This window comes from Venturia canescens, chromosome 7 (genome assembly GCF_019457755.1).
Source record: "Venturia canescens isolate UGA chromosome 7, ASM1945775v1, whole genome shotgun sequence".
NCBI classification, from domain to species: Eukaryota; Metazoa; Arthropoda; class Insecta; order Hymenoptera; family Ichneumonidae; genus Venturia; species Venturia canescens.
In genome coordinates, this window is record NC_057427.1 from 8,908,050 (window position 1) to 8,933,679 (window position 25,630).

Genomic DNA, 25,630 nt, shown 5'->3' on the forward strand with positions numbered 1-25,630 from the left:
CCAAAAATTTAACTTTATACCGACGCGAGAGAAAAAATTCGTTATTTAATTGTACGACCGATTGAATACGAAAATTAACATAAACGAAAAAAAATATCCCCATTTTCAGGGAGGGCTCTTCTTTGCCTACTCTTCCCTAGGTTTTTTCCCCAGAAAACCGTTTTTGCGCAAATGGATAAGCCAATATGTCGAGTAACAGAAACAATGTAGTGACAAAACCTGTACCACCGTTTCATAGAGAATCGAGTGTGCCCGCGTGCGTGCACGCGTGGTCGGTTGCTCGCGTCCTATTGTTAGCATTTGACTAGTAAAAACTATTCGTAATGCTGTACATAGCTGCGGTTATACGCGTTGCGTGCATTGCTTAGCGTGCAGCGTTTGCAACTCCGACTTATCTGCATGGAATCTTGCCTGCGCGACTTCAAAATGATACAGAAACTGTATCGAGCTCGGAACTGTGTCAAACTATCCGCTATGGAGTAGATTTACTGACTGTCCGTCTTCGCTTGCCGACAACCCCATGGCTTTAGGACCGTGCGTTAGGTGCTTTGCTTTGCGTTGCGTTGCTCGGGGTATGCTTGCATCTTAGCTCGTTTGCGGACACGCGCGCGTGCGAGCATACACAAGACTCTCGAAGCTATGTTACAAGCGTCACAAAACTCTTTCTGTTACTGGCTCTTGCCTCGATACTATTTTTCACGAATTACCAAAATTTTATAAATACTCATTCATGTGCAAATTTTGTAATAATAATAACATCGAGTGCGAGGACTTCCCTATCGGCTTATCTATATAGTTGCGTCAAAAAAAGGAATCTCAGAAATTAAAGAAAAAAAATGTATATTGACAAGGAGCGAATCATTATTTTTTATTAAATTTCAACTTTAATATTCGTTACGTTGTGTTTTCGTGTCTTATCGATTCGCACGATCTTAAGTTCTTTTATTTTGTAATTTAGATGACCGATCAATTGCTTCAGCGAGATTGAATTTACTGTTAAAATTATGAAATAACTGTTAAAGCTACAATAATTGATAAAATTATGACCGCTACCAATTTTTATTGGTTTCTATTTTATTTGTTTATCGATTGATTGAAAAAAATTAAATCGTAAAAAAAGATTATTTTAGTCATTCAGAATAAAGTAGGATTCCACGTGTCGTATTTCGTGCCCCGTTTTCTCAATGCACTGGAATGTACAATGCGTAGCGATAACGGCACGCTCACGTTTCGCGCCAGTCCTCACCCTACGCCCGCCGGGCGGTGAGTGAAGCGAAAGCGAAAAGCGAAACGTGTTCTCCCCCTCTCTGTGCGCGCCGAGCGAGCCGAGCGACGTGAGTGAAGCGAATCATGTTGCGCCTGCGCCTCTCCCCTGTCTCGAGCTCCGCCGCCCGGTGTCCGCCCGTCGCCCCTCTCTCCCGCTGGCTGGCCGAACGCCTCTATCCCCACTCTGCTCTGCTACTACGCTATAGCGAATAGTCCAAACACGACCAAACGTAAACGCGTGAAAACGTAAACACGTGAAGAACGAAAACAAACTGAACGAATTATCCAAAATCCATTCGTAAATATTCACCGATTAATTGCCATAAGTATCAATACACAAAATTGTATGTACCGAACCGTTGAATAAATTATGATCATCCATTAATATTATACATTATTTGTGGCGCTCTAATATTTATATATTAAGGTTTTATCAAAATTTATCAAATTTTTTTATAAATTTTTATCAAATTTTAATTAATATTTTTTTATTTGCGACATGGCGATTAGGAATTTCCGCCGTGCAAATTCTCCATCGCCATGTCTATATTATTTTGACGATTGTTTTTCCATTGATTTCTATATATTTTTTTGTCGATTGGGAATTTGGACGGCGCAAATTCCCCATAGTTCATCTTTTGTTGTTCACAGAGAGATTAATAACAACTCTTATCGTTTTGAATCTCGGAGTACATTCGTTGAACAAAGAGACGCGTTATCATAGTTAAACGCAAAATTCGTGCTTCGCTAGACAAAAATTCCGACAGATATACATATAATGTTATATTATATATATGGATGTACATATGTTCAAAAATGTTTCTTGGTAAACAAAAGTGAATGTTAAATAAATATATTCGATTCATCAAGTCACATGTGTATATACAAACTGTTAGTGTATGAATGATGTACATATATGTGAATATTTATTATTCCCGTAATAAAAATCCAACGCGATTTTCTTTAATCGTACTAATTCATATTCAAGTGCTCATGCAGCACTTCAATATTTGAATTAGCGAGTGATCAGCACTGCTGACTCCAAAAAATACAACCCGACGCTCTATCGGTATTAAATTCATTAATACTTATAACGAATGGTAAAACAGAAACATTTTTTCTATCAGTATCATGCCTCTCTATGAATCTTCGTGTTCAAGCCCAGTGATGCCAATGCAAAACTTCAATGGGGAATTGCACGGTGGGTTGGTGGGTAATATGCGCCATACCCTTTGTAGCGTTTGCAACGCCAAGTCGAACGCAAAATAGCGCTATTAACGCTGTTAGCGTTCAAGTCGAATCTACCCTAAAAATCAACAAAACTATCCAATTACAACTTCTTCTTCTTCTTCTTCTTCTCCTCTATGGCTATCTCCCTTCCGCGTAGCCTAGGGAATGTGCCACTCCAATTACAACTTCATCATACGTTTCAATTCAAGCGGGAAAATTAAAATTCAACTCCGTGACCAACTCAATTAGTTTTGAGAAATCGGAATTTCGATGAGGAAAATGAAAGTTCTTCACTGTTTATCGCTGGCGTTATCGAAGTCATATTTTTTTCCATAATAACCTAAACAGCATAAATAATCAAGAGAAAAAGTATTGTTGGTGCATAAAGTAGCCTTTCCTTGGCGTGACTAGCGTCACGTTTGCACACGTCATCTGAAACACTCGCGCCCTCTATCCTATAGCTCCGATATGTTTTCGGTGTAATGTTGAGAATACGCTGGCATATAAATCAACATTTTCCTTAGGTTATTGACAATTTAATTCGCGAACGAAGCAACGTAAACCATCGTGTAAAAATGGTAAGTCGAAATCTAAAAAAGTAAAGTGAGTTACGGTTGCGTTGCTTTAAGAAAACAAGACGAAAAAAATACAGATTATGCATCCCCCAAAACTCCGGCATTGCGGAGCTCGACGAATGTCATCTGACATCGACGATGCCACCAATAATTATTCGTAAATACGTGTGCGACAACGTCTCACCCATATTTTTCTTATTTTGATCATTCGTTTATTGTTTCTTGTTTTTGCTTTCTAGGTCCTTATTGCAGCAGCAGTATGCACGAAAGCAGGCAAAAGTAAGTACAATAATCACGTGTGTGACGTCACTAAAACGATGAAAAAATCGGAAAAATTACGTTCACCCTCATAAATGATTAGAATACTTTTCAAACATGAACTTATAACTATTCTTTATATTAAGCCATCATATCCCGTCAATTTGTGGAAATGACGAAAGCCAGAATAGAGGGCCTTCTTGCCGCTTTTCCCAAGCTCATGAGTTCCGGGAAACAGCATACATTCGTAGAAACCGAATCGGTCCGTTACGTCTATCAACCTCTTGAGAAACTATACATGCTTCTCATCACAACAAAAGCCAGCAATATTCTGGAAGATTTGGAAACTCTTAGGCTCTTTGCAAGAGTGGTAAGAACAGAGAAAAATATCTTAACTAATGTTTTGCATTTGGAATAATCGATTGGTTATTATTTAAAATTAATGAACTTTTTAGTTATTTTTTAAAATTCGCTCAAAAGGTTCCCTTCAAACTTTCATGTTTATCAATGAAAAAATAATTTTCATAATCACGCTACATAACAAAAATAATGATGAAATAAATAATTTAACTCAACTGTTAAATTTAAATAATATTAATGTGAATGTTGTAAAATTTGATGAATGTTTCATCATCACAACTAGATACCGGAGTACTGCAAATCCATGGACGAAATGGAAGTAGCAGAAAACACGTTCAACCTCATATTTGCTTTCGACGAGATTGTGGCACTAGGTTACAGGGAGAGTGTCAATTTGGCTCAAATTCGTACATTCGTGGAAATGGATTCGCACGAGGAGCGAGTCTATCAAGCGGTGAGATTCACGCAGGAGCGTGAAGCAAAGAACAAGATGAGAGAAAAAGCAAAAGAATTACAAAGACAGAGAATGGAAGCGAACAAGAAAGGTAGCGGTGGAGTTGGAGGAGGAAAGAATCTCGGTTTTGGTAGTAGCTACGGAAACAGTGGGAATTTCACGAATTCACCGAGTGTGGGTGATTCGGCAAACTTCATACCAGAGCCTGTGAAGCCAAGCTACAATCCATCTCTAAAATCCATTTCAACGGGGCCTGGTGCGATGAAACTGGGTGGTAAAGCACGCGACGTCGATTCTTTCGTGGATCAATTGAAGGAAGAAGGGGAGAATGTTGTGACCACATCAATATCAAGCTCAAGCACAAAAACGTCAAATATTTCGAGCCACATAATATCAACGAACACTGAGCCGGTGCATTTGAAGCAGGAAGAAAAATTGAACGTAAGAATTGGACGGGACGGTGGTCTTCAACACTTCGAGCTTCACGGTCTCGTCACGCTTCATATATCGGACGAAAAATGGGGCAGAATACGCGTTCAGCTCGAGAACAAGGACACGCGCGGTGTTCAACTCCAAACTCATCCGAACGTCGACAAAGAATTGTTCAAATCGCACAGTCAGATTGGCCTCAAGATACCATCAAAACCGTTCCCTCTGAACACCGACGTTGGCGTTTTGAAGTGGCGATTGCAGGCACAGGATGAAACTTCCTTACCGCTGTCGATCAACTGTTGGCCTTCGGAAAACGGCGAGTCTGGCTGCGATGTCAATATCGAATACGAGCTTGAACAAACTGATCTCGAATTGAACGATGTACAGATTAATATACCATTGCCCATGGGCTGCACGCCAATCGTTAGCGAATATGATGGACAATACACTCACGAACCTCGAAGGAATATGCTCATATGGTCACTGCCTATTGTTGATGCATCAACTAAATCTGGCTCGATGGAATTTTCGGCACCCTCCTCAACACCATCGGACTTCTTCCCATTACACGTGTCCTTTTCTTCGAAAACTCCATACGCTAAAATCAAGGTACTGCTTAAAATATTGCAATTCACGTTTCATTTTCTGTTGTCACAAACTTGTTAACAGCTCGTTAAACTGATATGAGATTGAATTGATCTGACCCAATTTTCCAACAGTTTTCTTCAACAAGTTATCAGAATCGGACTGAAAAAAATCTATACCATCGATTAGCAACGTTTTTATTTTCAAAAGAAAGATTAAAAGAAAAACTAGATATACGTATTGATTTTTTACGCATCTCGATCAATGGTCTTTTATTGTTTTGTTTCCAGGTCAGCGATGTTTTGCTAGTAGAAGATGAGAGCCCAGTAAAGCACTCGGTGGAGACAGTATTCCTCACTGACAATTACGAAGTGGTTTAGGGTTCTATGCAACAATGAAAATTCCCGTCTACACGTATTTATAATTACTTAAGAGTAGGTGAAGACGAATGAAAATTTGAGGACACTCGTGAAAAGGCGATTATTCCATTGAGGAGAGAAAAGGAAGAGGATACCCGAAGCATTCACTCGAGATTGGGGAGAAACTATGTATAATGATGAAATTGTATGCGTTTATGATATTTGAGCAAGAAAGAAAAAAAACACAAAACTGTTAAAACTTATTTCAAAATTGAACGTTTTAATCGTCGAACGGAAAATCGGAGATGTTCACACGACCATTATAATTCTATACATATATATATATATATACATACTACGAGTAAGAGAACTAATCAGACAAAAAAAATGTTACTGAGGTCTCGCGAGACTTGCCATTCGACTAATAAATATCTAAATTGTTATGTTCAATGGTGAATATAATATTATACTGTATATACACAATCATAGAAAACGGCAAAACTGTCGTAATACAAAATATATACAAATCTACACTGCACTTGTACCAGGGTGGTTCAAAAAAGTTATTTCGTGGTGTTTTGTCCCTAACGAGACATTTTCTATGTTATCGTTAATGAAAACTTGCATGGTAAATGCACTATTTGAAACGGTGATTGGCATGCAGAATATTGAACGCTTTTTTTTACCACTCTAGTGAATACCTCGATTCTTCTTAGAAGAATCAGTCAAGGAATTCCATAAATTTTTGTCTAGAAACGCGACAGCGTATCTATACTCAAAATTGGGCGATTTAAATAACAATATGCTGGATGAGATAATTTTCAATGACAGCTTTGGCAGTCGATGCTTTTTTCATTGTTGCTGCGTGATAAGCGCTTATGTTGTGAACGTTCCTGTGTGTTACGTTGGCGCCTCGAGTTAACAACTCGTAACAAACGTGAGGATGATCACCGATAGCACCATATATCAACGGTGTGTTTCCTTCCTGAAGAATAAAAGATTTTATCTCTCGTTTTGGATGAGGTGATAACGCGATAAATATTCACTTTATTTTGAGAGCAAAGAAAATAATTACTTCGTCAGTTGCATTGCAATCAGCTCCGTAATGAATCAACAATTTCACGAGATCATGATGTCCGTAAGCAGCAGCCAAATGAAGTGCTGTCTCCCCATTGTTACCTTGGTAGTTTTTGTTCGCTCCAGCTTTCAACAATTGCCGAGCACTTCCCAATTGACCATACGCTGCTGCCCACATCAATCCTGTTAAACCTTGCTCGTCGGGCTCGTCCAAAGACTCTGAATTTAGAGAAGCAATTGGTTTGAAAGTAATCGTTATTCTTTAAAATCAAAACAATGGGTCAAGAACGACGCGAATTTTTTTCTTTAAAAACTTTTCTTCAACATTTCTTTGAAGTTTTCTTTTTTTATAGCATTTTTATCTATTGCATTAGAAAACGAATATTTTGTTAACTGGATAATGGTGTACAAATTCACACCTCGAACAAATGATATTCTATTTTGAAGAGTGGATTTGGCTCGATTTCAACACTGTCATGGGGGTTACGTTCTAAAAAATAGATTGCAGAAATGTATAAATGATATCACGTTGATTACCAGAATTTATGTTCTCTGGTGTGAGTTCTCCTTGACCTGCGAGGGTATGGAACGTAATATCGCTGCTGGCATATAACAATGGAATCTGAGTCTTTGTGTTGCCTCTTTGCAAGTTTGTGAGCAACGTTGGTGGCTGAAATAAATTGATCTTTCGGTATTTCATCCTGGAGTATACTACTAAGACTGTGACTGACAATTATGGAAATAACTTGTTCGCCAGAGCAGTCTATTCCTATTCTGACAGATTTATTTAAATAAATAATGAACGTTAAAATGTTTTGCTTGAAACTATTTTTTCAGCTCATGCATACCTCCAATATTCAACAAAATATATTGTCAATAAAAAATCTTTTTCATAACCTGTGTAACATTTTCTGAATTACATTTGATTGTACAAATAGCTTTGGTTGCTGTGCAATTTTGCTTTGTGGAAACACTGCGTGTTTTGCAGTAAAACTAAAATTTTTGAACAGTGTTTAAAATCACTCTAGGAACAACTTGTTTTTGACAATACAGCATTACATAAAAATATTTGTCTCGAGCCCTACGACTGTAGATCTCAAAGAAATGGAAAACAAGAAAAACTTGAATATTATAATAATCTTTGTGGCTATGGAAATGATTTTTCTATATCAAACTTGTTATCAAGTGAATTCCAAAGTCCTGGGAAGTTTCAATTCCTGTATCAAGGTTATTTGAAATATCGGATAATCAACTATATTTTTTCTTAAAAATTATTGATAATTTTAATTGACACCAACCTTGTACGGTTGGAAAGCACTAGTTCTTGTAGCATCTTGCCAAGCTCCTGGTGCCCAATGCCACTTTGTTTCAATAGGCTCCGATTTACAATCTATGTTTTCTGGTTTACAGATCAACGGTCTTGGTCTTATTCCTATGGAACCTTCAGGGCTATCGGAAACAGGTGTTTTACTGTCATCCGAGAATTGAGGTGTGCTGTGTCCGGTATCAATATCCTCCGATTTCAATATGAGTTCCGTATGAAACTGCGGATCCATGGTTTAGAACTCGAATGGAAAAATGTATTGCTTTCGCTCTAACCTTCGAACTTTTGATCATTCGACAATTCTTGTTACTCGTACGAGTGAAGCAATATTCAACAAGGGAATTGGAAGAATTAAAAAACAATATCGATCTTTAAAAAAATGTAATCACTATATTCTTAACTCATGAAAAAATTCACAAAAACATTCATTTTCAATATGAAAAATCTGAACAAAAAAAAGAACGCAAACGCCAAACATACCAGCCAACTTAATATCCATTCATTTTACAATTGCATTATAACATTGATAGCATTAAGGGATGTATTAGAAAATAATGTACATTCAATGTTTTATGATAACTTTGTCTTTTGGTTAGACCTATGGTTAAATAGAAAAATAATCAAAAGATATTTCAAGTTGGAGTGTTTGTTGATAATATAAAAATAATAAAAAAGTTTGCTAATCCCTTAAAATTCCGAGACAAGACATTGAACACCATCTGTTGAAGAAATTGCGGTGTAGTCTGTTATTTTTTTGTACAGTATTTGCGATAGTGCTGCTGATCGTAGCGGTACATGAAATAGAGAGTTTGAGTTTTCAAAAACTCCCGATGATTTCCCATCTCCTAATCTTCCCACGCTTAATGGTACGCGCTCAAATTTTCAATACACGCCAACAAGCAAATATTCCACATGTCACAGAAATGTAGTACATATAATATAATGTACAGTCTTTGTTTGCTGTCCTTATAAAGGTCGTTGAAAACGTGTTATTTCGTGGGATTTTTGACAAGGGAACGAGTTTCTTATTTTCAAACAGGTAAAACATGATTTACGAACAAAGGACATGATAATAATGGATATTTTATTCATAAAATGTGTAAAAATATTGTTTGATGTTCAGTGCGTTCGTGAAAACTGTACGAACGCTGATTTAAAAACATGGGTATCACCGGCTTAATTCCCTTCCTTGAGAAAGCCTCAAAACGAGGAAACATCAGCCAATTTGCAGGTGGGACTGTTGCCATTGATTCGTATTGTTGGCTCCACAAAGGAGCATTTTCTTGTGCTGATAAAATCGCACTAGGTCAACCCACTGACGCGTAAGATAAATGAATTTTTTTTAATTGTTTTCGAAAGCACTAAAATATTTTTTCTCCTTTACATTATTTCTCATGCATTGAACTTATTCGTAGAATGGTTTTATGAATAATTCTTCAAGTTTTTGATATTTCAATGTCATCTTTACGACTAATTAGTCACCTGTTTTAGATTTTATAAATCAATTCAGATGATTTTGGAAATTATTTTCATATCCTCCAAAACTTAATTCAAATTTAGTCCTCAATTAATATACTATTTTTTTCAGATACGTCAAATACTGCATGAAATTCGTGTACATGTTATTGGCAAATAGAATAAAACCCATTTTGGTATTTGACGGACGACATCTTCCAGCCAAGAAAGAAACAGAAGTGAAAAGACGAGAGTAATTACTATTTCTTATTGACTCAATAAGTGAATGATTGCTTCCTATACATTGAACCAATTTTAATGGTTGATAGTTGAATGATATCCCTCATTTATTACACTCTTCAAACTTTCAAGATGTGGTCAAAATGATTTTTCATTTTCGCATATGGAGTCATTAAATAAAACTTTTTTTTTCACAGAAATCGTGAATCAACTCGCCGCCGAGCTGCAGAACTGATGAGAATGGGCCAAACGGCAGAAGGAAGAAATCTTCTAAGAAGATCTGTGGACATAACTCACGAAATGGCGTTGGAAGTAATAAAAAAATGCCAAGAAGAAAACATTGATTGTATCGTTGCCCCTTACGAGGCTGATGCTCAATTAGCATATTTAAATATTAGTGGAATCGCGGACGTTGTAATCACAGAAGACAGCGATTTGACGCTGTTTGGTTGTAAAAAAGTAAGAGAAGCACTTTTCATCACCAGTTCTTTCATATTCATATTTACTAATTCATCCGGATCCAATTCTTTGGATAATTTTTATTATTTTTCGTTTCGATGTCGTTTTGCATCCAACAGATATTTTTCAAAATGGATATAAATGGCAATGGTCTTTTGGTTGAACAAGAACGTCTTCATTTGGCGATGAATATACGATCGGAACATTTTGATATTGAAAAATTTCGTTACATGTGCATTCTCTCAGGCTGTGATTATTTGTCCTCGTTACCCGGAATAGGATTGAACAAAGCGTGCAAATTCATAAGCAAAAACACGGAAGAAGATATACACAAAGTGAGCAATATTTAATAATAAAACGAAAACAGAGTAAATCGCTTTGCTTGTCTTTCACGCAAGAGGTCGCAATTCAATCGTTGTTCAAACTTTATATTTCATTATCTTTCACTTTTCCAGGCGCTCTTACGTCTAGGTTCATATTTGAATATGAAAGCTCTCGTGGTTACGAACGAATATAGAGACGCCTTCGTTCGTGCTCTCATCACATTTAAGCATCAATTAGTATATTGTCCGATACAAAGAAAACAAGTGAGACTCAATCCGCCGGGACCAGAAATAACTGAAGAACAATTGCATTTCGCTGGAGATGAAATATCAGAAGATGTGGCCTTTCAAATGGCACTTGGAAATTATGATCCATTCACCAAACGTCAACTTCATGATTTTCATCCAGATCGATCGCGGGTATGTTTTTCACGAATTAATATAAGTATTTGCTAATTTTGTTGTATTGTCGATATTTTATAAAATTGAAAAGAATCTAGTGAAACAAAATGCGTGTTCGTTCAGAGAGGTGCACTAGAAAATTTCAAGTGTTAAAAAGAAAATCTTTTGAGTTTCAATAAATATGCGTATGCTTGCAGCAACACCGAGGAAAAACGAATTCGTGGCACGAAAAACCAGCCAGGGGATATGTTAGCATATGGTCGAAAGATTACAAAGTTCCTGAAGAAAAAGAAAATGAAGATACTAGCAAAGTTATGAAATGGCCAAATACAACTGGACGAGTTATAACGCTTAACACAGATGCGATGAAAAAACAAACTACAACACCCAAAAAGCGCAACTATACAGGTTTGATTAATGAATTTGTGAAATGATTACTAAAAGATAATTTTTATATAAAAAGCTCCAAACCTCGAATTTTTTGAAAGCCCAGTCTAATTTATAGTTTTGTTGTCAAGGACTCGTAACTTTTTCTAATCCTTTGAGATTTGATATTTCCGTCAAGTATCTGCTTTTTCTCACAGCAGCCAATTCACATTCATGTTTACTCGATTTGTAAATGTTTTATCGGTAAAAACAAATTCTTTTCAGTAGTATTGTTAGTCCTCATCACATTCAGTGTTTTACGATTTTTTCAGTAATGGCAGAGGAGCTCAGCGAAGATGAGATTTTTAGACTCTACGGTAACAATAAATTGAAGAAAAACGATGAGGAAGAGGAAGGTCGAAAAACCCCACCGCCACAGTCGAATTCAGCGGCTTTTTTCGACAACGAAGCGAACGGTTCGCCGGTCTCCATGAGAAAAACAAATCCATTCGCAGTAACCGGAAACGATTTACAAGTTTCTCCAAATCTTGTTTGTCGTGGAAAGAGACGAATTAAATTGAAAAATTTCGTCGGTTTTCGGTCAACAGTAATAGACGAAAAACACATTGAAAGAAGTAAATACTTCAGTTCCGAAGGGGCGAAGGGTAACTCAATAGAAACGGGGGAAAATGTAGATAGTAAAGGCGACAAATTCTCAACGAGTGGAAAGGACATTGAAACTGACGAAAATTTCATCATAGACAGTAGCGATACTATCGATGATCGAGAAACAAATTTCATTGAGGAAACGCAATCCCAAGACAAACTTTCTACATCATCAGGCATTTCTTCCAGTGAATCGATTAGTGAGGAAAATTTAGCTCGAGATTTAATAACGATTGATAAAAACGAGCCCAATATCGAAATGGAACCCATCTCCAAAAATGAACTGCTGCGAGGGAATAATTTACTGGATTTACAGGGATTAGTTGAAACAGGAGATAAAAAGACACATCATATGGAGGAGGATGTATCAAGAGAGTATCCATTTGAGGCTGGAATTAGAGGAAAATCTTTTCAAAATAGCAACGAAAGCCAACCATACAACTTATTTAAATGGGCTAATTCGAAGGAGAGCCAGAAACTCAGTATAAAAAGTATTCAAGCTAAAACCAAATCTCATACTCCTGCCAAAATGAAAACAATCAGAAAAACTCCGTCTCAGGGAAAAATTGTTCCGGCGGCTGACCGCCAACAAAGTCTATTGCACATGTTTGGATTTCAAAAAAAGTGAGTAATTCACTCAATCTTCGAATCTTCAAATTTCAAGATTTTGTTCGTTCCTTTTTCAGACCTGCACTGACGCATTCAATGGCAACAACCGTCGAGTCAAACAGTATGGAAACCTGATCAGAAATCTGACCCAATCCGTAAAAACTACGATATTGAACCATGACTTAGTGATAATTTTTTTCACTTTGAAAATTGCAGTGAAAAAAAAACAAATCATGTTAACGTTAAGTATGTTATTGTTTTGTTATTATGAGATGTAAAAACAGTGTTGAACGCTGATCTCTATGTTGATGAAGAGAAAATTTATCAACGCAAAGATCAAATTCTCACATACGTAACTGAAAACTGCCTATAGCGTTGAATATATTATTATTTTTTCATACAATACTTTGTTGATTATTGGAGATGAAATGTTGAGGTACGAGAACATCGATTCGGTTGATGTTGATACCTTTCGTGTATTCGAGCCTCCACCTTTTCATGGCTACATTCCTTACATACAGATTACATTTATGTATGATATTTGAAGTGCAGTGCATACGTTCGCAAAAGGAAAATGAAAAATTGTTTTTACCATTCGTGCAATTTATTCAAAGCACGATTCTACACTAGATATATTTGTATTTTTTTTTTTTTTTTTTTTAAAGATAAATTGAAACGATTAATACAATATAATTTCTTTTTTTACGCAACAACAATTGGCTCGTTTGATACATAGCCTTTTCAGAACACGAGAATACTGCTTCTTACTGTAAATAATACGAGGATATATTCAAAAACGAACATCAATATAGTTTCGACAAGAACGATATTGCGAATATTCACGACTAATCCGTTTAAACGCTTCAAAGAACACGGTGATTTTTTTTCACTTTATTTATTATTATTGTACTTGACAAGGCGATACGACGCTTTATACTCATAACAGTATAATAATAATCTACTTGCAGGCAAGTTCATGTTTTTTTGTGCGCCATTGGAGCGAGTTTCCGAAAGAAGAAAAATATTTTGTCTCGATACTCAGTATTGTTCGAATTCAGAATCAATGATCGATACCAGCGACCGGCAGAAATACATGATTAATCGAAAGTGATAGCGATAAAATGAATTATATTTGCAAGTCTCGCAAACTAAGCCCCAGTTCGATAATCTTCGAGTTTTCGGTTTATTCACAAAATCGGATATTTCGATAATGGCATCGGGGGTTACGCAAAATCTAGAATTTCATTCATATATATTTATACTTTCTTGAAGCTTTTTAAAATTTTATTTCTCATTTTTGTTTTGTTCTTTCTCGTTTTATATTTTTCCTCTGTCTTCTATTTTCCTCATTGTTTTTTTAAATTTGATGTAACTGTTCGCGAAAAGAAGGGAATGTTTTGGATGCAATAGAAGAACTTTCTGCTGATCGTTCTTCTCCCTCTTTTGTTATTTTAGTCTGTGAATTTGCGGTTCGGGTTACGTCCGAAAAGCGCTGTACGAACTTCTGGTACCAATTGCTGGGCTATCAATTCTAATCTGTTCTCCAAAGTGTTGCTGATCTTTATGCGACCTGAAATTTCAATCGATCCACGCGCGATTATGATGCAACAATATTTTTCAATGAAACGTGGCAATGAAAAATCATCGAACGTGGTCGACGTTTGACTCACCTTTGGCAGCAAAAAGTTCTACACCACCGCAGCTCTCAGCAGGTAAGAAACTCTCTTGTTCGACTTTGATATGAACATCCTTGTTCGATATCTGTTTGTATGTTGCCTCAACTTCAGAAAGAACGTTTTCTGCCATTGCCAAATCGATTTGGCGCACTCGGATCGTAACGTTATTTTCCATCAGCTAGAAAAATCAATTTACATTTATATTATCTGAAAATTACAAATTAATATTGATCAGTTTAAAATTAGTTTGCTAAAAAGTTAAGTAATTTAAAAAAAATCTTGTTTCTGCAGTGGAGTTGATAGAAAATCTAGTCAAGTTGGCAAAGTTATAAAAACTGCAGAAAAAAGTTGTTTCAATGTCAGACTTAGTTTTTTGTTTGAGAATTACAAGGTTACGAATTTCTGGCGTATTGAATAAAAGTAATTGCAGGAGTTTAGGAGTTCACCTGATACAATGCTTGGATGATCAGGAGTTTCAGAACTTCGCGATAACGCTCAGGATTTTGAGTCACCTCGCCCAGTCGTTTCCTCGCCTCATCGAGGCAATTACGCACGTGATCCTCCCGCACTTTGAGTACTTTCAAGCGAGCCTGATTCAGCATGTTAGAAGATTGACTGCAATTAAGGAAAAAAATTAATTCGTTATACGTTTTCCTGATTTCTTTGGGTTTCAATCCAACATTATTCACACAAAAATGTTTTTTTCAATACTTTTTACCCTTGACTAGAATTAATAATAAATTGAACTTTATAAAGTTGAATTTGTTTTTGTTTTTACCATACAAACGAACTAAATTTGATTTTTATGAAATTTTTCTTTCAATTTTTCTCTGAATCTTCTTTTTTGTTCATTCAATGCTTCCTAACATTTCTTTATCAATCAATTTATTCCTGATCATACATTTTTTTCTGTAGCTCAACTTGTTTTTCTTTCTTCTCGTAATATTCCATGATCTTGAGTCGTTGTTGTTGCACGAGACGACCCTTCTCGATGTTGAACTCTTCCTCTGCCTTGGCGTCGATTTCTTCAGCTTTCTCATTGGCCTCCTGATCGATGAAGGCCATCATATGCTTGATCTGTGGAAAATTGAGGCATTCACAGAAACGTGTATACAATAAGCAGTACTCTCATCATTGGTATTTAAGCTCAAAGTTATAAATAGAAATTTGCATCTCCGTTGCACGGAACTTTGTATATTCGTCTTTAGGTAGACAGTTCCGTGTACGACGCGAATTCATATTTCGGATGGCATGAAAACATTCTGATAATGTGGGACAATCACGGTCGGGATGTTTTGAAAAGGGATAAAAAAAAAAAATCAGATGAAAAAAGTCTTGACGTAGATTTACGGAACAATCACGTCGTCTGCTCCGAAGTCTTTAAAGATTTTTCGTGTCAAGTGATTTGATAAATTTTTTATAGACAACGAAATAAAAAAGAATTGGCAAGAAAAAAATGTTTAGTAAAAGTTCGTTGCAAGGTGTAGGGCAGCTAAAAAATTTTTAACATTGCGAACGAAAGAAGAGGAGGAACTTTCAGAAGATGAAGGACCGAGAAAATATCAAATTAGTTATAAAATTTAACTGACCTGTTTCTGAACATCTGCGTCACTGAGAGCCATGATGAATGGATTTTTGAAATTCTAAATTAAATAAGAATTTGGCGAAAACTTAAAGAGTTAAAAGAACGCGAACTGCTGATCACAATGGAACGTCGAAGAAAAGTCAACGCCTATGAAACACGAAAGGTTCGCTAAGCACTGCACCCATAGACGATCATATGACCACATTATAACATGACGTGCTGCGCGGGCGCAAACTTTTTTAGTATCCCGCGGTAGTCAATACATAGTTTAATTTATGTATTTTTTCAAAACTTTATCGTCACAAAAATAACAATAAAAATTAATTCTCAATCACTAATGTATTCTTTTACTCTTGTTGCGATATATGAAATCCTTGACACTTCTTCCTCCGCGTTCAAAATGAAATTTTTGAAGCACTAGAAGGCTAAATATACCCGCGGATATTTACATTACCAACAGCTGGTCGCGTACACGACATTCACTCAACGATCATATCTATATTGTCATACAGTTATACTGAGTGTATCTATATATCGTATCGGCTGGTCTATTTAATCAAGCTCGAACCTTCCAATTTTTTTGTTTATCAAAACGAAATAGCTCGTTCCATGCGAATGCGTGTGTTCATTAATTATATCCTCCGAATAGTGAAATATTGATCGTGGCTAAGAGTGTTCGTTATCTCAAGAAATTTTTAACTCTACAGTCGCGATGTGTGTTGTACGGGAGGTTGCTGATTTGAGGGCATTCGTAAAATTTCGCTAATATGGCAGATATTTTCGTGACTGGTGTTGTTTGAGTTTGTGGTGTTGCTTGGTAAATTTGTGTATTTACCCTTTCAAGACTAAAGATCGTGATACATTTAGTGAGAGAAAGGACTTGGTACTGAAAGAAAAAGCAACGATTTGATGTTGATGAAGCAAGAATGTTCGGTATAAATCGTGATCCAAACGCAAGTGCGCGGGTGTATGTGTGCTAACGAAGCGAGAAGCGAGTGCTTTAGACACTGGGGACTTTTATACTGTGATATATACGCGGGAGAACTTTCCTCGGTAGGACTTTCCAGCCACCGAGAATCATATATCATTTCGGATTATCTAAAAACCACGCTTGTTCTTACATTTTGATCTTTCTCTCATACACATACCCAAACGTATAACGCACATAGCCACACATACACACACACACACGCACACACACACACACGCACTCTGTGTATATTGCGAATCAAACAACCGACTATTCGGCGTGTCTCTCTGTGTGTGCGCGCGTATTGGTGAATACGTGCGTGAGTGTTATTTTTTCATTTTCTGTTCTCTCTTTTCTTTACATTTTTTGTTTCGTTACTATCAAATGCAAAACAGTTTGTTTATTATGAATCCAATTGAATTGGGGGCTCTGTGACTCGCAGCTGTGACCGATAATTATAGGTAATTATGTGTAAGTAGCTAGTTCGGCAATGAGGGCTGAGAAAACCGCGAGAAACATGACATAAAAAAAAATGATATCCTCTCATCCAGCGTCTCCCGCGTTCCCAAGATGCTCAAACCTATATATACGAGCTATATAACCTTTGTGTTTCACCGCGAGCGTATGCGACCGCTTGTCAAGTTGTCGAGGCTTTGATGTTTCGATGTTATCGTCATACGCTAAATAAATATCGTTTGGTGAAAGAAAACTTTCGCGTTTGAGTCTCTTTTCGTGCGCATTACGCTTTCCTTCGTAGTTTTTATCATTCCCTCCTTTTTCAATCGGAACCTCGTGTAAAATCTTTGTGGTTTCGTGAGTTAATCTAATCACGAAATAATAATAACCTAATTCTGGACGGTCTTATATCATTTTCTCGAGGTTATAAATTGCGTGAACGTAATAACAAGAAAAATGGTAAAAAGTCCTCGATGTACAGAGCCTTGTTAGAACAGTTTGTCTTTTGTCTCATTTCATTGTTTCCCTATTCATTTGGATTTATATTCATCTGTGCAGGTAATTCATAGAGTAGCCACCGGGCTATGGCAAACCTGAACTTTGAGCAGCCGCCACGCAGTATAGCGACAGGAAGTCTATCGTCGCGAGGAGGAGGCGGTGCAGGGGGTGTTTTAAGCTCGTCGACCCTAACGGGTCATGTCACGCCAACGTCTGGCATGTTCTCAGGCTCGTCGTCGAGCGTCGCAAATACTCCACACTCAACAATCGTCGGAGCTAGTGTTTATCCAAGTTCTACGGGTACAGGAACAGGACAAACTACCGGCCATCAGCCACAACAGCAGCAGCTTTCGCCTATGGGAAGTAGGGGACTGTTTGGACAGAGAGGTTTCGCTGATAGACGTACCATGCCTGCTCTTGGGTTTGTTGATTGTTTCTACTTCCAAATTAATAGGACAGCTTTTCTTTTGTGAATTGGAAAACAGTTCTCAGAAGTCAATCTTTATTACGAATGAACCCAGCCATATTTTCTTTGTTTCCATTAGAAATATTTTAATTATTAAAATAAAAGTTTTAATGAAATTATATTTTTCTCGTTCAATGCATGAACACATCTTCAGCGTTTACTGATCCGATCACTATTCATGAAAAATAACAAATAAAGCAAGCTCATTATAATCCATGTTTTGATACTGTTAATGATAACAAGGGAGTTTTCATTGTGGCCATCCCATTAGTTTATTATCTCCTTGACTATTCGTTCACCGGCCCTGCTATTTATAATGACCAAAGCAATGTTTACAAACAATTATACGGAATTTTGTTACGTTCGGCTGATTTACATTATTTCACTATTGATCGAGCTCATTGCTTCAGTTTCGTCAATTCAAATACTACCCATTGTCGTAATATTTATGGCAAGCAGACTAATTTCAACATGTTTTTCTGTTGTCATGAATGAAAGTAAATATGTCGGTTGTTGAAAATTTGCAGGAACTCTAATCCAATGGGTAGTATGGGCAGTTTCGGAATACCTCCAAGTCGCAGTTACGGATCTCAAGGTGCGATCAACAATTTTCATTCTGTATTTGGGAGCGGGGGAGGAGGTGATACGAGTACTCCGCCACTATTGGATTTATCGGAATTTCCTTCTCTAACGAATCGTGGTCAGGGTGATTCAATGCCTCAGCCAAGTCCAATGCCAGGAAAGCAAGCTTACGGTTTGTTGTCAACAAGTACAGAACAAGATACGAACTCGCGGATTCGATTGTTCGACTGTAAAACACCGAATCCTCTTGTACTTGCTACAGTTGGTATGGTAAAACAGCCCACTACGGAAGCGAGCGAATTTACGATGAGTTCGGAAGACTTTCCCGCGTTACCGGGTACGCAGAGCAGAGAAGGACCATCACCCGGAGGCAGCGTTTCCGGGGATAAAGGTCTCTCCGTTGGTTTGGGTCCTGATATTGGTCAGGACGCGTTACAGTCCAATAGAGGACCCGGCTCGGATAAGTCTCAAGCATCGAAAAGAGGAATACAAACGTCACCTGATGGTAAGCATTCCCTAGAGTATTTCCTTCTCTCTCTCTCTCTCTCTCTCTCTCATCAATTGTGAACCATCTTAAACATTGAATTATCGCAAAGGAACTAATTTATCGTATTTCATATGAGTCTCACGAATTAATCACTCTTTTTTTTTTTTTAATTGATTTTAATTTGGACCTCAGTCACGCAAATACTCAATTTTTTATCAACCAATCGATGCTTAATCAACCACGAAAATCTGTTTATAATTATTCATTTTCTCGTCAACAGGTAAAGTAACGCATATACCAGCGAGTATGGTTAAAGATCAGTTCGGAATGGTAGGACTTTTAACATTCATAAGAGCGGCGGAAACGGACCCAAACTTAACTTCGCTCGCGCTCGGCCAAGATCTCACTGCGCTAGGGCTCAATCTCAATTCACCTGAGAACCTTTACCAAAATTTTGGTGGCCCATGGGCGGAAACGCCGTGTCGACCACAGGACATCGACTTCCACGTACCACCAGAATACCTTATCAATGCGTCAATAAGGTAAGCAAGCGAAAATTTAAAAGATAATTTAAAAAATGCAAAGAAAATCATTCTTATGGTTTCTATTCATAATTCCAAAGTCACTTGATCAATTTTATTCCTAAAATTAAAACCAGGAACCTAGAAAACCCTAGAAACATTACTCAATTGGTAATTCGTTTATTTCTTCATATTTAATAGTTTTCGATTATTTTTCTATTTCAGGGATAAATTGGCGCCTGTGAAATTGAATCGGTACAAGGACGATCTCTTGTTTTATATGTTTTATACGAACGTGGGAGATGTATTACAATTGGCAGCGGCGGCGGAGTTGTAAGTGTCTTTTTCTCCAAAATTAATTGATTTTTTTCGTCATCTATCTTTATCAATCTTAAATTTTATTCCAAGTAAAAAGCTACAAAGGCAAAGACCAGATTCTTATGTTTGAGAGGTCGAAAGCAATGGGCATTCGAGTTTTTATTTTGAATTATGCACATTATGTAAAACAAGTTATTATTAATTCAAAATATTTGAATTTTAATCTTTCTGAAAGATTAGTTGACATAGAAACTAAACAGTTGACAATAACATCTCTGATGAAAAATCACGTCGTGGTCGATTTAAAACCAATAACTCGAGTGAAATAACGAGTGTGTAATTCCGATCAACAGGTATAGCAGAGAATGGCGATATCACATGGAGGAGAAAGTTTGGATAACGCAAGCGCCCGGACTTGGTCTCGTTGAAAAAACTTCGACGTATGAGCGTGGTACTTATTACTACTTTGATGCCCAAAACTGGAGAAAGGTTCCCAAGGAATTCCATTTGGACTATACGAAACTGGAGAGTAGACCGCATCTTCCTACGACCTTTCATCCAACTCAGCCTTGACTACAGGTTGGTTGACATTTCTATTATCATGAATTATTGCGAACAATTGGACAGTAAAATAATCTCGTTTGAAGCCATAAAAAATAAGAAAATTATTGAAGATAAATGAGAAACCGAGTCTCTTGATAGCAGCTTTTGTTTGTAAAAGAAAATTAAAAAATAGTGGGATCATGAAAATTGATTGATGGAAAAACTGAATTTTTTTGGCTCAAAGTCGGAAGAATATAATAAAGCTTCTTGCAATATTTCATAAAAACGTACGGCTCAACGAAATGTCAGTTTCTACTCTGTTTAATAAAAACTAAGTTGTTGAATGTTCGTACGACTCTGTATGTAAGAATACAATTTTGGCAAGCCACAGTAGAATCATTACAATTGTATTCTTTCAACGTTTGTTACAGATAAGCCTGCAGATTCTTGTGCTGTCTCTGAGCTGGAAAAACCGATCCAGCTATTGTATAAATGAACAAATTTAATAATCTTTAATAAAAACAAAATTTGAAGAGTAATAAATAAAATTCCTTGCTAAGCATACCGATCAAGCTGCTCTTCTATTCCTTCTAAATACGTCGGCTCTACTTTATTCTCTTTTGTTTTCACATTCAATGCCCTTTAAGTTAATAGACATTTGTATTTTTGCAATTTTTTATTATTTATTAAAAAAACACCGATAGAAAAGTGAAAAGTCGTCGCTTTTTTCGTTTATTTCGTGCCGTTATTCAACTGTCTTAAAACCTCGACTGCCTCGGCCAGTCGAATCACACTCTCGGAGGCTTTTATCGTATTGGACTCTATGTAGCTGCGACTATTTTCTTCGGTTTCATTCAAGTCGTATCTGCAAAAATATTGTTACGTCAAAAACTTGAATATTTATAAATTCAAAAATTGCTAAACCGACCTGTAATTAACCATGATTCCACAACTATTTTCTGCTCCTCGAGGCGAAGGATCAGCCATCCAATTTATTCGCCATATAAACGCTCCATTCCGGAGATGAAAATTTGCTGTTGAACCAATTGTATTATTTTTCGATCGCATGATTAGTAAAGGATAATTTTTTAACGAAATTTTCTCTTGCTCTTGCAACTATTTCTGGTGTGTGACAGTTTTTTTTTCATTCTGAACGTACTTCTTACAAATATTTAAATTTCATTTTCAGAAAAAGTGAAAACAATGATGCAATATCAGTAGATCGGGAAATGAAATCCTTGCCACACCATTCAATTCATTCGTTTCTTGTCAATTAACTTTGAATAGTACATAACATCTGATGATGAAATCTTGTTATTAAGGCATTTGACACAAAATATGTTCTTGTTTTTACCGACTTTATCCAGAGCATAATTCCTGTGTTTTTCTCTGTAAAGATACCAAGCACACGAACGAATTAATGGATCTTTCAAGACTCTTGTTATTTCATCGTTGCTCGTCCATAACGAATTATTCAAAAGTTTTCTCAGCGCCGTTTTAAGGTCATGGGTACGTAATAAATTCTGCAATATTTCTTCTTCTTTCGACGTAAACATTTTCATCGTATCTGTAAGCAAAAAAATATATATCATCAATTAGATCCTTACGTTTTGACATATTTTCAATGACTGAAACGAAATGCAATAAAACTTAAATTACCCTGTTTAAGTTTCTCGAAAAACCATGCACGAAATTTTGGTATTGGCGACAAGGTCGACAATTGATCTATCATAGGAAATTCTCGTTTGACTTCTTTGACGACTTCTTTGATCATGTAATTACCGAGATCAATGCCCTATCCATTGAACGAAAATCAAAAGCCTGTGATCAAAGATTTTGAGAAGTCTCGTCGTTCAGGGTTTCAATGAACTCACCTTCAATCCCTTCTGCGTCGAAGCTATCGAATAAAATATGGCAGCTTTTATTTCTGACTTGTTTTCACGATTTTTCGAATCTTCCGTTCTACTGATTATTCGTTTATCAGCTTCATCGATACCTCTCACAGTTTCTGAAAAATAAAAAATAGACGGCAATAAAGGAAATAACGAAATGTCCATCATTTCGTTGGTCGTTTTCGATTTTTTTCAAGGTGTACCGGGTATAAGATCGCACAGAGCGGTGTGCAACACGACAAGAGGTTCTCGTGGCATTGAAGGATGCGTGAAAACGAAACATCTCCTGTAGAGTCCCACTCTACGTTTCAGATCGAGCCAATTTTTTATCGGATGATTCGCCTCGTAATCCGATATCTATAAAAACGATTTTCATTACTTTACAATGCGTTTTTAATACAATCACGATTATTCGAAATCTGTAATTATTTCGTGTTTTCCTAAAACGTTCGGATCGTTTTCGATGTTCCGCGATGGTACAGACAAATTTTTTTCTCCTCCAAAAAATTAGTTGAACAATTTTTTCGAAAACGATGATGCTGATGATTTGACCGAAAGACAATTTTGGAGCATTTTATAATACTTCACTGTTAAAAATAACAAAGTTGAAACGGAATTTATTGCCAAAAGTATTAAAAGACCGAGTCAAAATGATTTTGTACTAAAAATATTGAATGAGTATAAAAGTCGAAAATCAGACCTACTTTTTGCAACATTTCGCAAGAGCTCTGCCAAGTTATTCTCTCGAGATGCAAAAAACCGACTGAAAACCATAGGAAAAGCAAATCGTGAAGGGTTGAGTTGAGTTGCTGAAGTACAATTGCTTTTTCGGGTTCCGAAACCTCGGACAACAGTTCCTGGAAAATAAAATCAACATTTTAATGGAAACCTGAAACTTTAAAGAAAAACAATTTTTGTGTTGACTTACTAAAATGTCTGTTCTGAGGTCCACGAGAAATTTGACGCCGTGCTCAAGTCTTCCCATGAGAATAAACAGCCATTGATACCGAGGAGTGAGAGCATTCTTCAAAATGCGTTCTCGAAGTACGAGTTCTCTTTGATAGTTAGACTGCGAAAGAGAGACGAATAAATGACGAGGAATACAAAAGAAAATATTCCATGTATTTACGCACCTTAATGCAGCCCAATTTTTCCGATAAGCTGCAAATGTTTTCGTGGTCCACGCTGTACTGAGATGCTAATTGCCATAAAAAACAGTTTCTTTCTTTTTTCGAAAATTCTACGTAAGTACTGCAGAGTTTTTCAACTTTTGCCTGTGAGAAAAAATTTGGTGAATTTGCCATTCGTTTTCTATGATCGGATCAATTTTTCAAAATTTTAAATTATCTTGTCGACAAAACTCACCTCGATTATCCAATTGGTGACACCCGTGTCTTTGTACCGAAATATTTCTTTGAGGATAGCACCAGCTGTCGAGTCATTGTTACTGTGCATCAGTCGTAACGACATTTGTTTCGATATGTACGAAGAGGTGTCATTGACGACAGAGTGAAGATAATGTTTCACCTGTGGAATCACGACCAATCGACTGGAAAAAATCTTTGCCATATTTTGCTTCTATTAACAAAGTGTAATTTCAAACAATAATTTTGAAGTTCGTTATAATTATTTTGAACGGTTCCGGAGCCGAGTTCGCATCGCCGGTATTGTGACAGTCATGAAGAAAGCATCAGCTGATTCTTGCCTTTTGCACATATATTCTTTTTTCCGCACACCAACCAGTCGGTATCACTGCTGGCTGATTGTCAACAGTATTTACCTGCGATCGATAAATAATCTTAAGTTCAATTTCAAATAATTCGGTAAAAATAACGATGTGGTATTTTATAAATATATGGTGAATATAAATATTCTTATCAAAGAAAGTCACGGATCAACGCTTTCAGAAGTATGTATACTTACTATTCTTTGAAAATACCAAAAATCTAACTTTACCATCAGTCGGTATATCCAATTAGTCGGTTATACAGTTATATAATAATAAAAAACGAATATTTGAGTCTCATCTGGTTACAACAATCAGTCTATATCAGAGATGTCCTCTGGAGTCCTGGGTATGCAGTACAAAAGTGGCAGAGCTTGAATGATAATTGTCCAAAACCCCAATCATTGCAGATTATAGCGGTCACGAAGTCGAATGTGGAAACGAAGGTAACAAAATCGTGCAGGAAAACCCGATTTTCGATGCAGATTAGAAATATATAACGGTACAAAAATCCTGATATGATTTCCACGTAGGACGACCTTTATTACTTGATTACTTTACAATATAATGTCATAATATGTCATTATAATCATGTAATATTAAGAATAATGGTTAAGTCGTAATATAATATATATATATTCCCATATCAATATACTTATTTTTTTTTACCTCGTATTACTTAATACAGCATTTATCTTCCATTTCATATCTCTTAACCTTAAATTATATATATATATATAATATATATATATACCCATACATATATACCAATATACATATATGTGTATACATAATCTCAATCAGGATGGTATAAATAATATTGTATTTCATAAAAGCACTTCTTGTTGCTTATAATATTATCCTTTTTTTCACATTGTTCCATATTAACGTCTCACTTTTTTTCTGTCGTTTCGATTTCCAAATATTTTTCCTATTTTCCTTCGACCTGCAATTTTTTTGTATCTTTTATTTTATTTAAAAACTTTGTTTTTGTTTTGTTGCGTTCGTCGCCCCGAGTTTTTGTTTCCAATAATCGTGAGGGGGCGTCGATCATACAATTCGATTACGAATATTTTTCTCTTATTTTTTGGCCATTTGCAAGTATTGTTCCTAAAATTTTTTTGAAGCGACCGACGATTCACAATCCACACGGTAGAGAAATTATGTTTCTACAATTGTGTTCGGAATTGAAGATCGCATTACGAAGTTATTCACAAAAAGGATCGCAATACGACCATATTTTCGTGCTATAAATTGAAAGTTTCGTTAATTCGTAAACTCTAATTTTTCTTGCCATGCGGATGAATTCATTGTGTTCGCTCCGTTTGTTATTTAGTTAGTCTTTGATTGCTGTTGTGTTGATACTGAAACTCTATTAGGATCATGTGAGCCACACGTTGTACACTTCCGGTATTTCCAGTTAGTGAATTTTTGCACAAAAGGAACAGGCCGTGAATGTTTTCTTTTTAT

General features: G+C 36.4%; 6 protein-coding genes across 9 annotated transcripts; 3 read left to right on the forward strand and 3 right to left on the reverse strand.

The window, feature by feature from the left end:
- The first annotated feature begins 2,915 nt into the window (after positions 1-2,915).
- On the forward strand, positions 2,916-5,969 carry deltaCOP (coatomer subunit delta). The gene is made up of 5 exons (XM_043425266.1): positions 2,916-3,074; positions 3,311-3,350; positions 3,476-3,699; positions 3,973-5,184; positions 5,451-5,969. Exons 1-5 carry the CDS (start codon positions 3,072-3,074, stop codon positions 5,538-5,540), a joined length of 1,569 nt encoding a protein of 522 aa, XP_043281201.1. The 5' UTR covers positions 2,916-3,071; the 3' UTR covers positions 5,541-5,969.
- LOC122414220 (DNA-binding protein RFXANK) lies at positions 5,780-8,828 on the reverse strand. The gene is made up of 4 exons (XM_043425272.1): positions 7,895-8,828; positions 7,134-7,266; positions 6,595-6,815; positions 5,780-6,504 (listed from the first exon to the last, which is right to left on the reverse strand). Exons 1-4 carry the CDS (start codon positions 8,150-8,152, stop codon positions 6,310-6,312), a joined length of 807 nt encoding a protein of 268 aa, XP_043281207.1. The 5' UTR covers positions 8,153-8,828; the 3' UTR covers positions 5,780-6,309.
- Positions 8,829-9,081: 253 nt separating this feature from the next.
- On the forward strand, positions 9,082-12,845 carry tos (Exonuclease tos). Its single transcript, XM_043425265.1, has 8 exons — positions 9,082-9,242; positions 9,509-9,628; positions 9,813-10,074; positions 10,194-10,409; positions 10,530-10,817; positions 10,997-11,207; positions 11,498-12,455; positions 12,518-12,845. Exons 1-8 carry the CDS (start codon positions 9,082-9,084, stop codon positions 12,573-12,575), a joined length of 2,274 nt encoding a protein of 757 aa, XP_043281200.1. The 3' UTR covers positions 12,576-12,845.
- A 51-nt stretch (positions 12,846-12,896) lies between these two features.
- Vha26 (V-type proton ATPase subunit Vha26) lies at positions 12,897-15,898 on the reverse strand. The gene is made up of 5 exons (XM_043425273.1): positions 15,706-15,898; positions 15,018-15,193; positions 14,563-14,731; positions 14,111-14,294; positions 12,897-14,010 (listed from the first exon to the last, which is right to left on the reverse strand). The coding sequence occupies exons 1-5, from the start codon at positions 15,736-15,738 to the stop codon at positions 13,892-13,894; spliced, it is 681 nt and encodes a 226-aa protein (XP_043281208.1). The 5' UTR covers positions 15,739-15,898; the 3' UTR covers positions 12,897-13,891.
- A 341-nt stretch (positions 15,899-16,239) lies between these two features.
- Positions 16,240-21,106, forward strand: Rga (Regena). 4 transcript variants are annotated; one of them, XM_043425269.1, is made up of 8 exons: positions 16,240-17,142; positions 17,686-18,046; positions 18,619-18,845; positions 18,936-19,178; positions 19,441-19,702; positions 19,907-20,014; positions 20,353-20,578; positions 20,974-21,106. In XM_043425269.1, exons 2-7 carry the CDS (start codon positions 17,712-17,714, stop codon positions 20,570-20,572), a joined length of 1,395 nt encoding a protein of 464 aa, XP_043281204.1. In that variant the 5' UTR covers positions 16,240-17,142; positions 17,686-17,711; the 3' UTR covers positions 20,573-20,578; positions 20,974-21,106. The 4 variants fall into 4 exon arrangements, with proteins under 4 accessions (XP_043281204.1, XP_043281203.1, XP_043281205.1 ...); XM_043425268.1 differs by having other exon boundaries at positions 16,240-17,132; XM_043425270.1 differs by having other exon boundaries at positions 16,240-16,990.
- A 97-nt stretch (positions 21,107-21,203) lies between these two features.
- Positions 21,204-24,136, reverse strand: LOC122414217 (malonyl-CoA decarboxylase, mitochondrial-like). The gene is made up of 10 exons (XM_043425267.1): positions 23,800-24,136; positions 23,568-23,708; positions 23,363-23,503; positions 23,139-23,291; positions 22,638-22,791; positions 22,417-22,550; positions 22,202-22,337; positions 21,897-22,109; positions 21,471-21,576; positions 21,204-21,407 (listed from the first exon to the last, which is right to left on the reverse strand). The coding sequence occupies exons 1-10, from the start codon at positions 24,001-24,003 to the stop codon at positions 21,275-21,277; spliced, it is 1,515 nt and encodes a 504-aa protein (XP_043281202.1). The 5' UTR covers positions 24,004-24,136; the 3' UTR covers positions 21,204-21,274.
- Between the last annotated feature and the right edge of the window lie 1,494 nt (positions 24,137-25,630).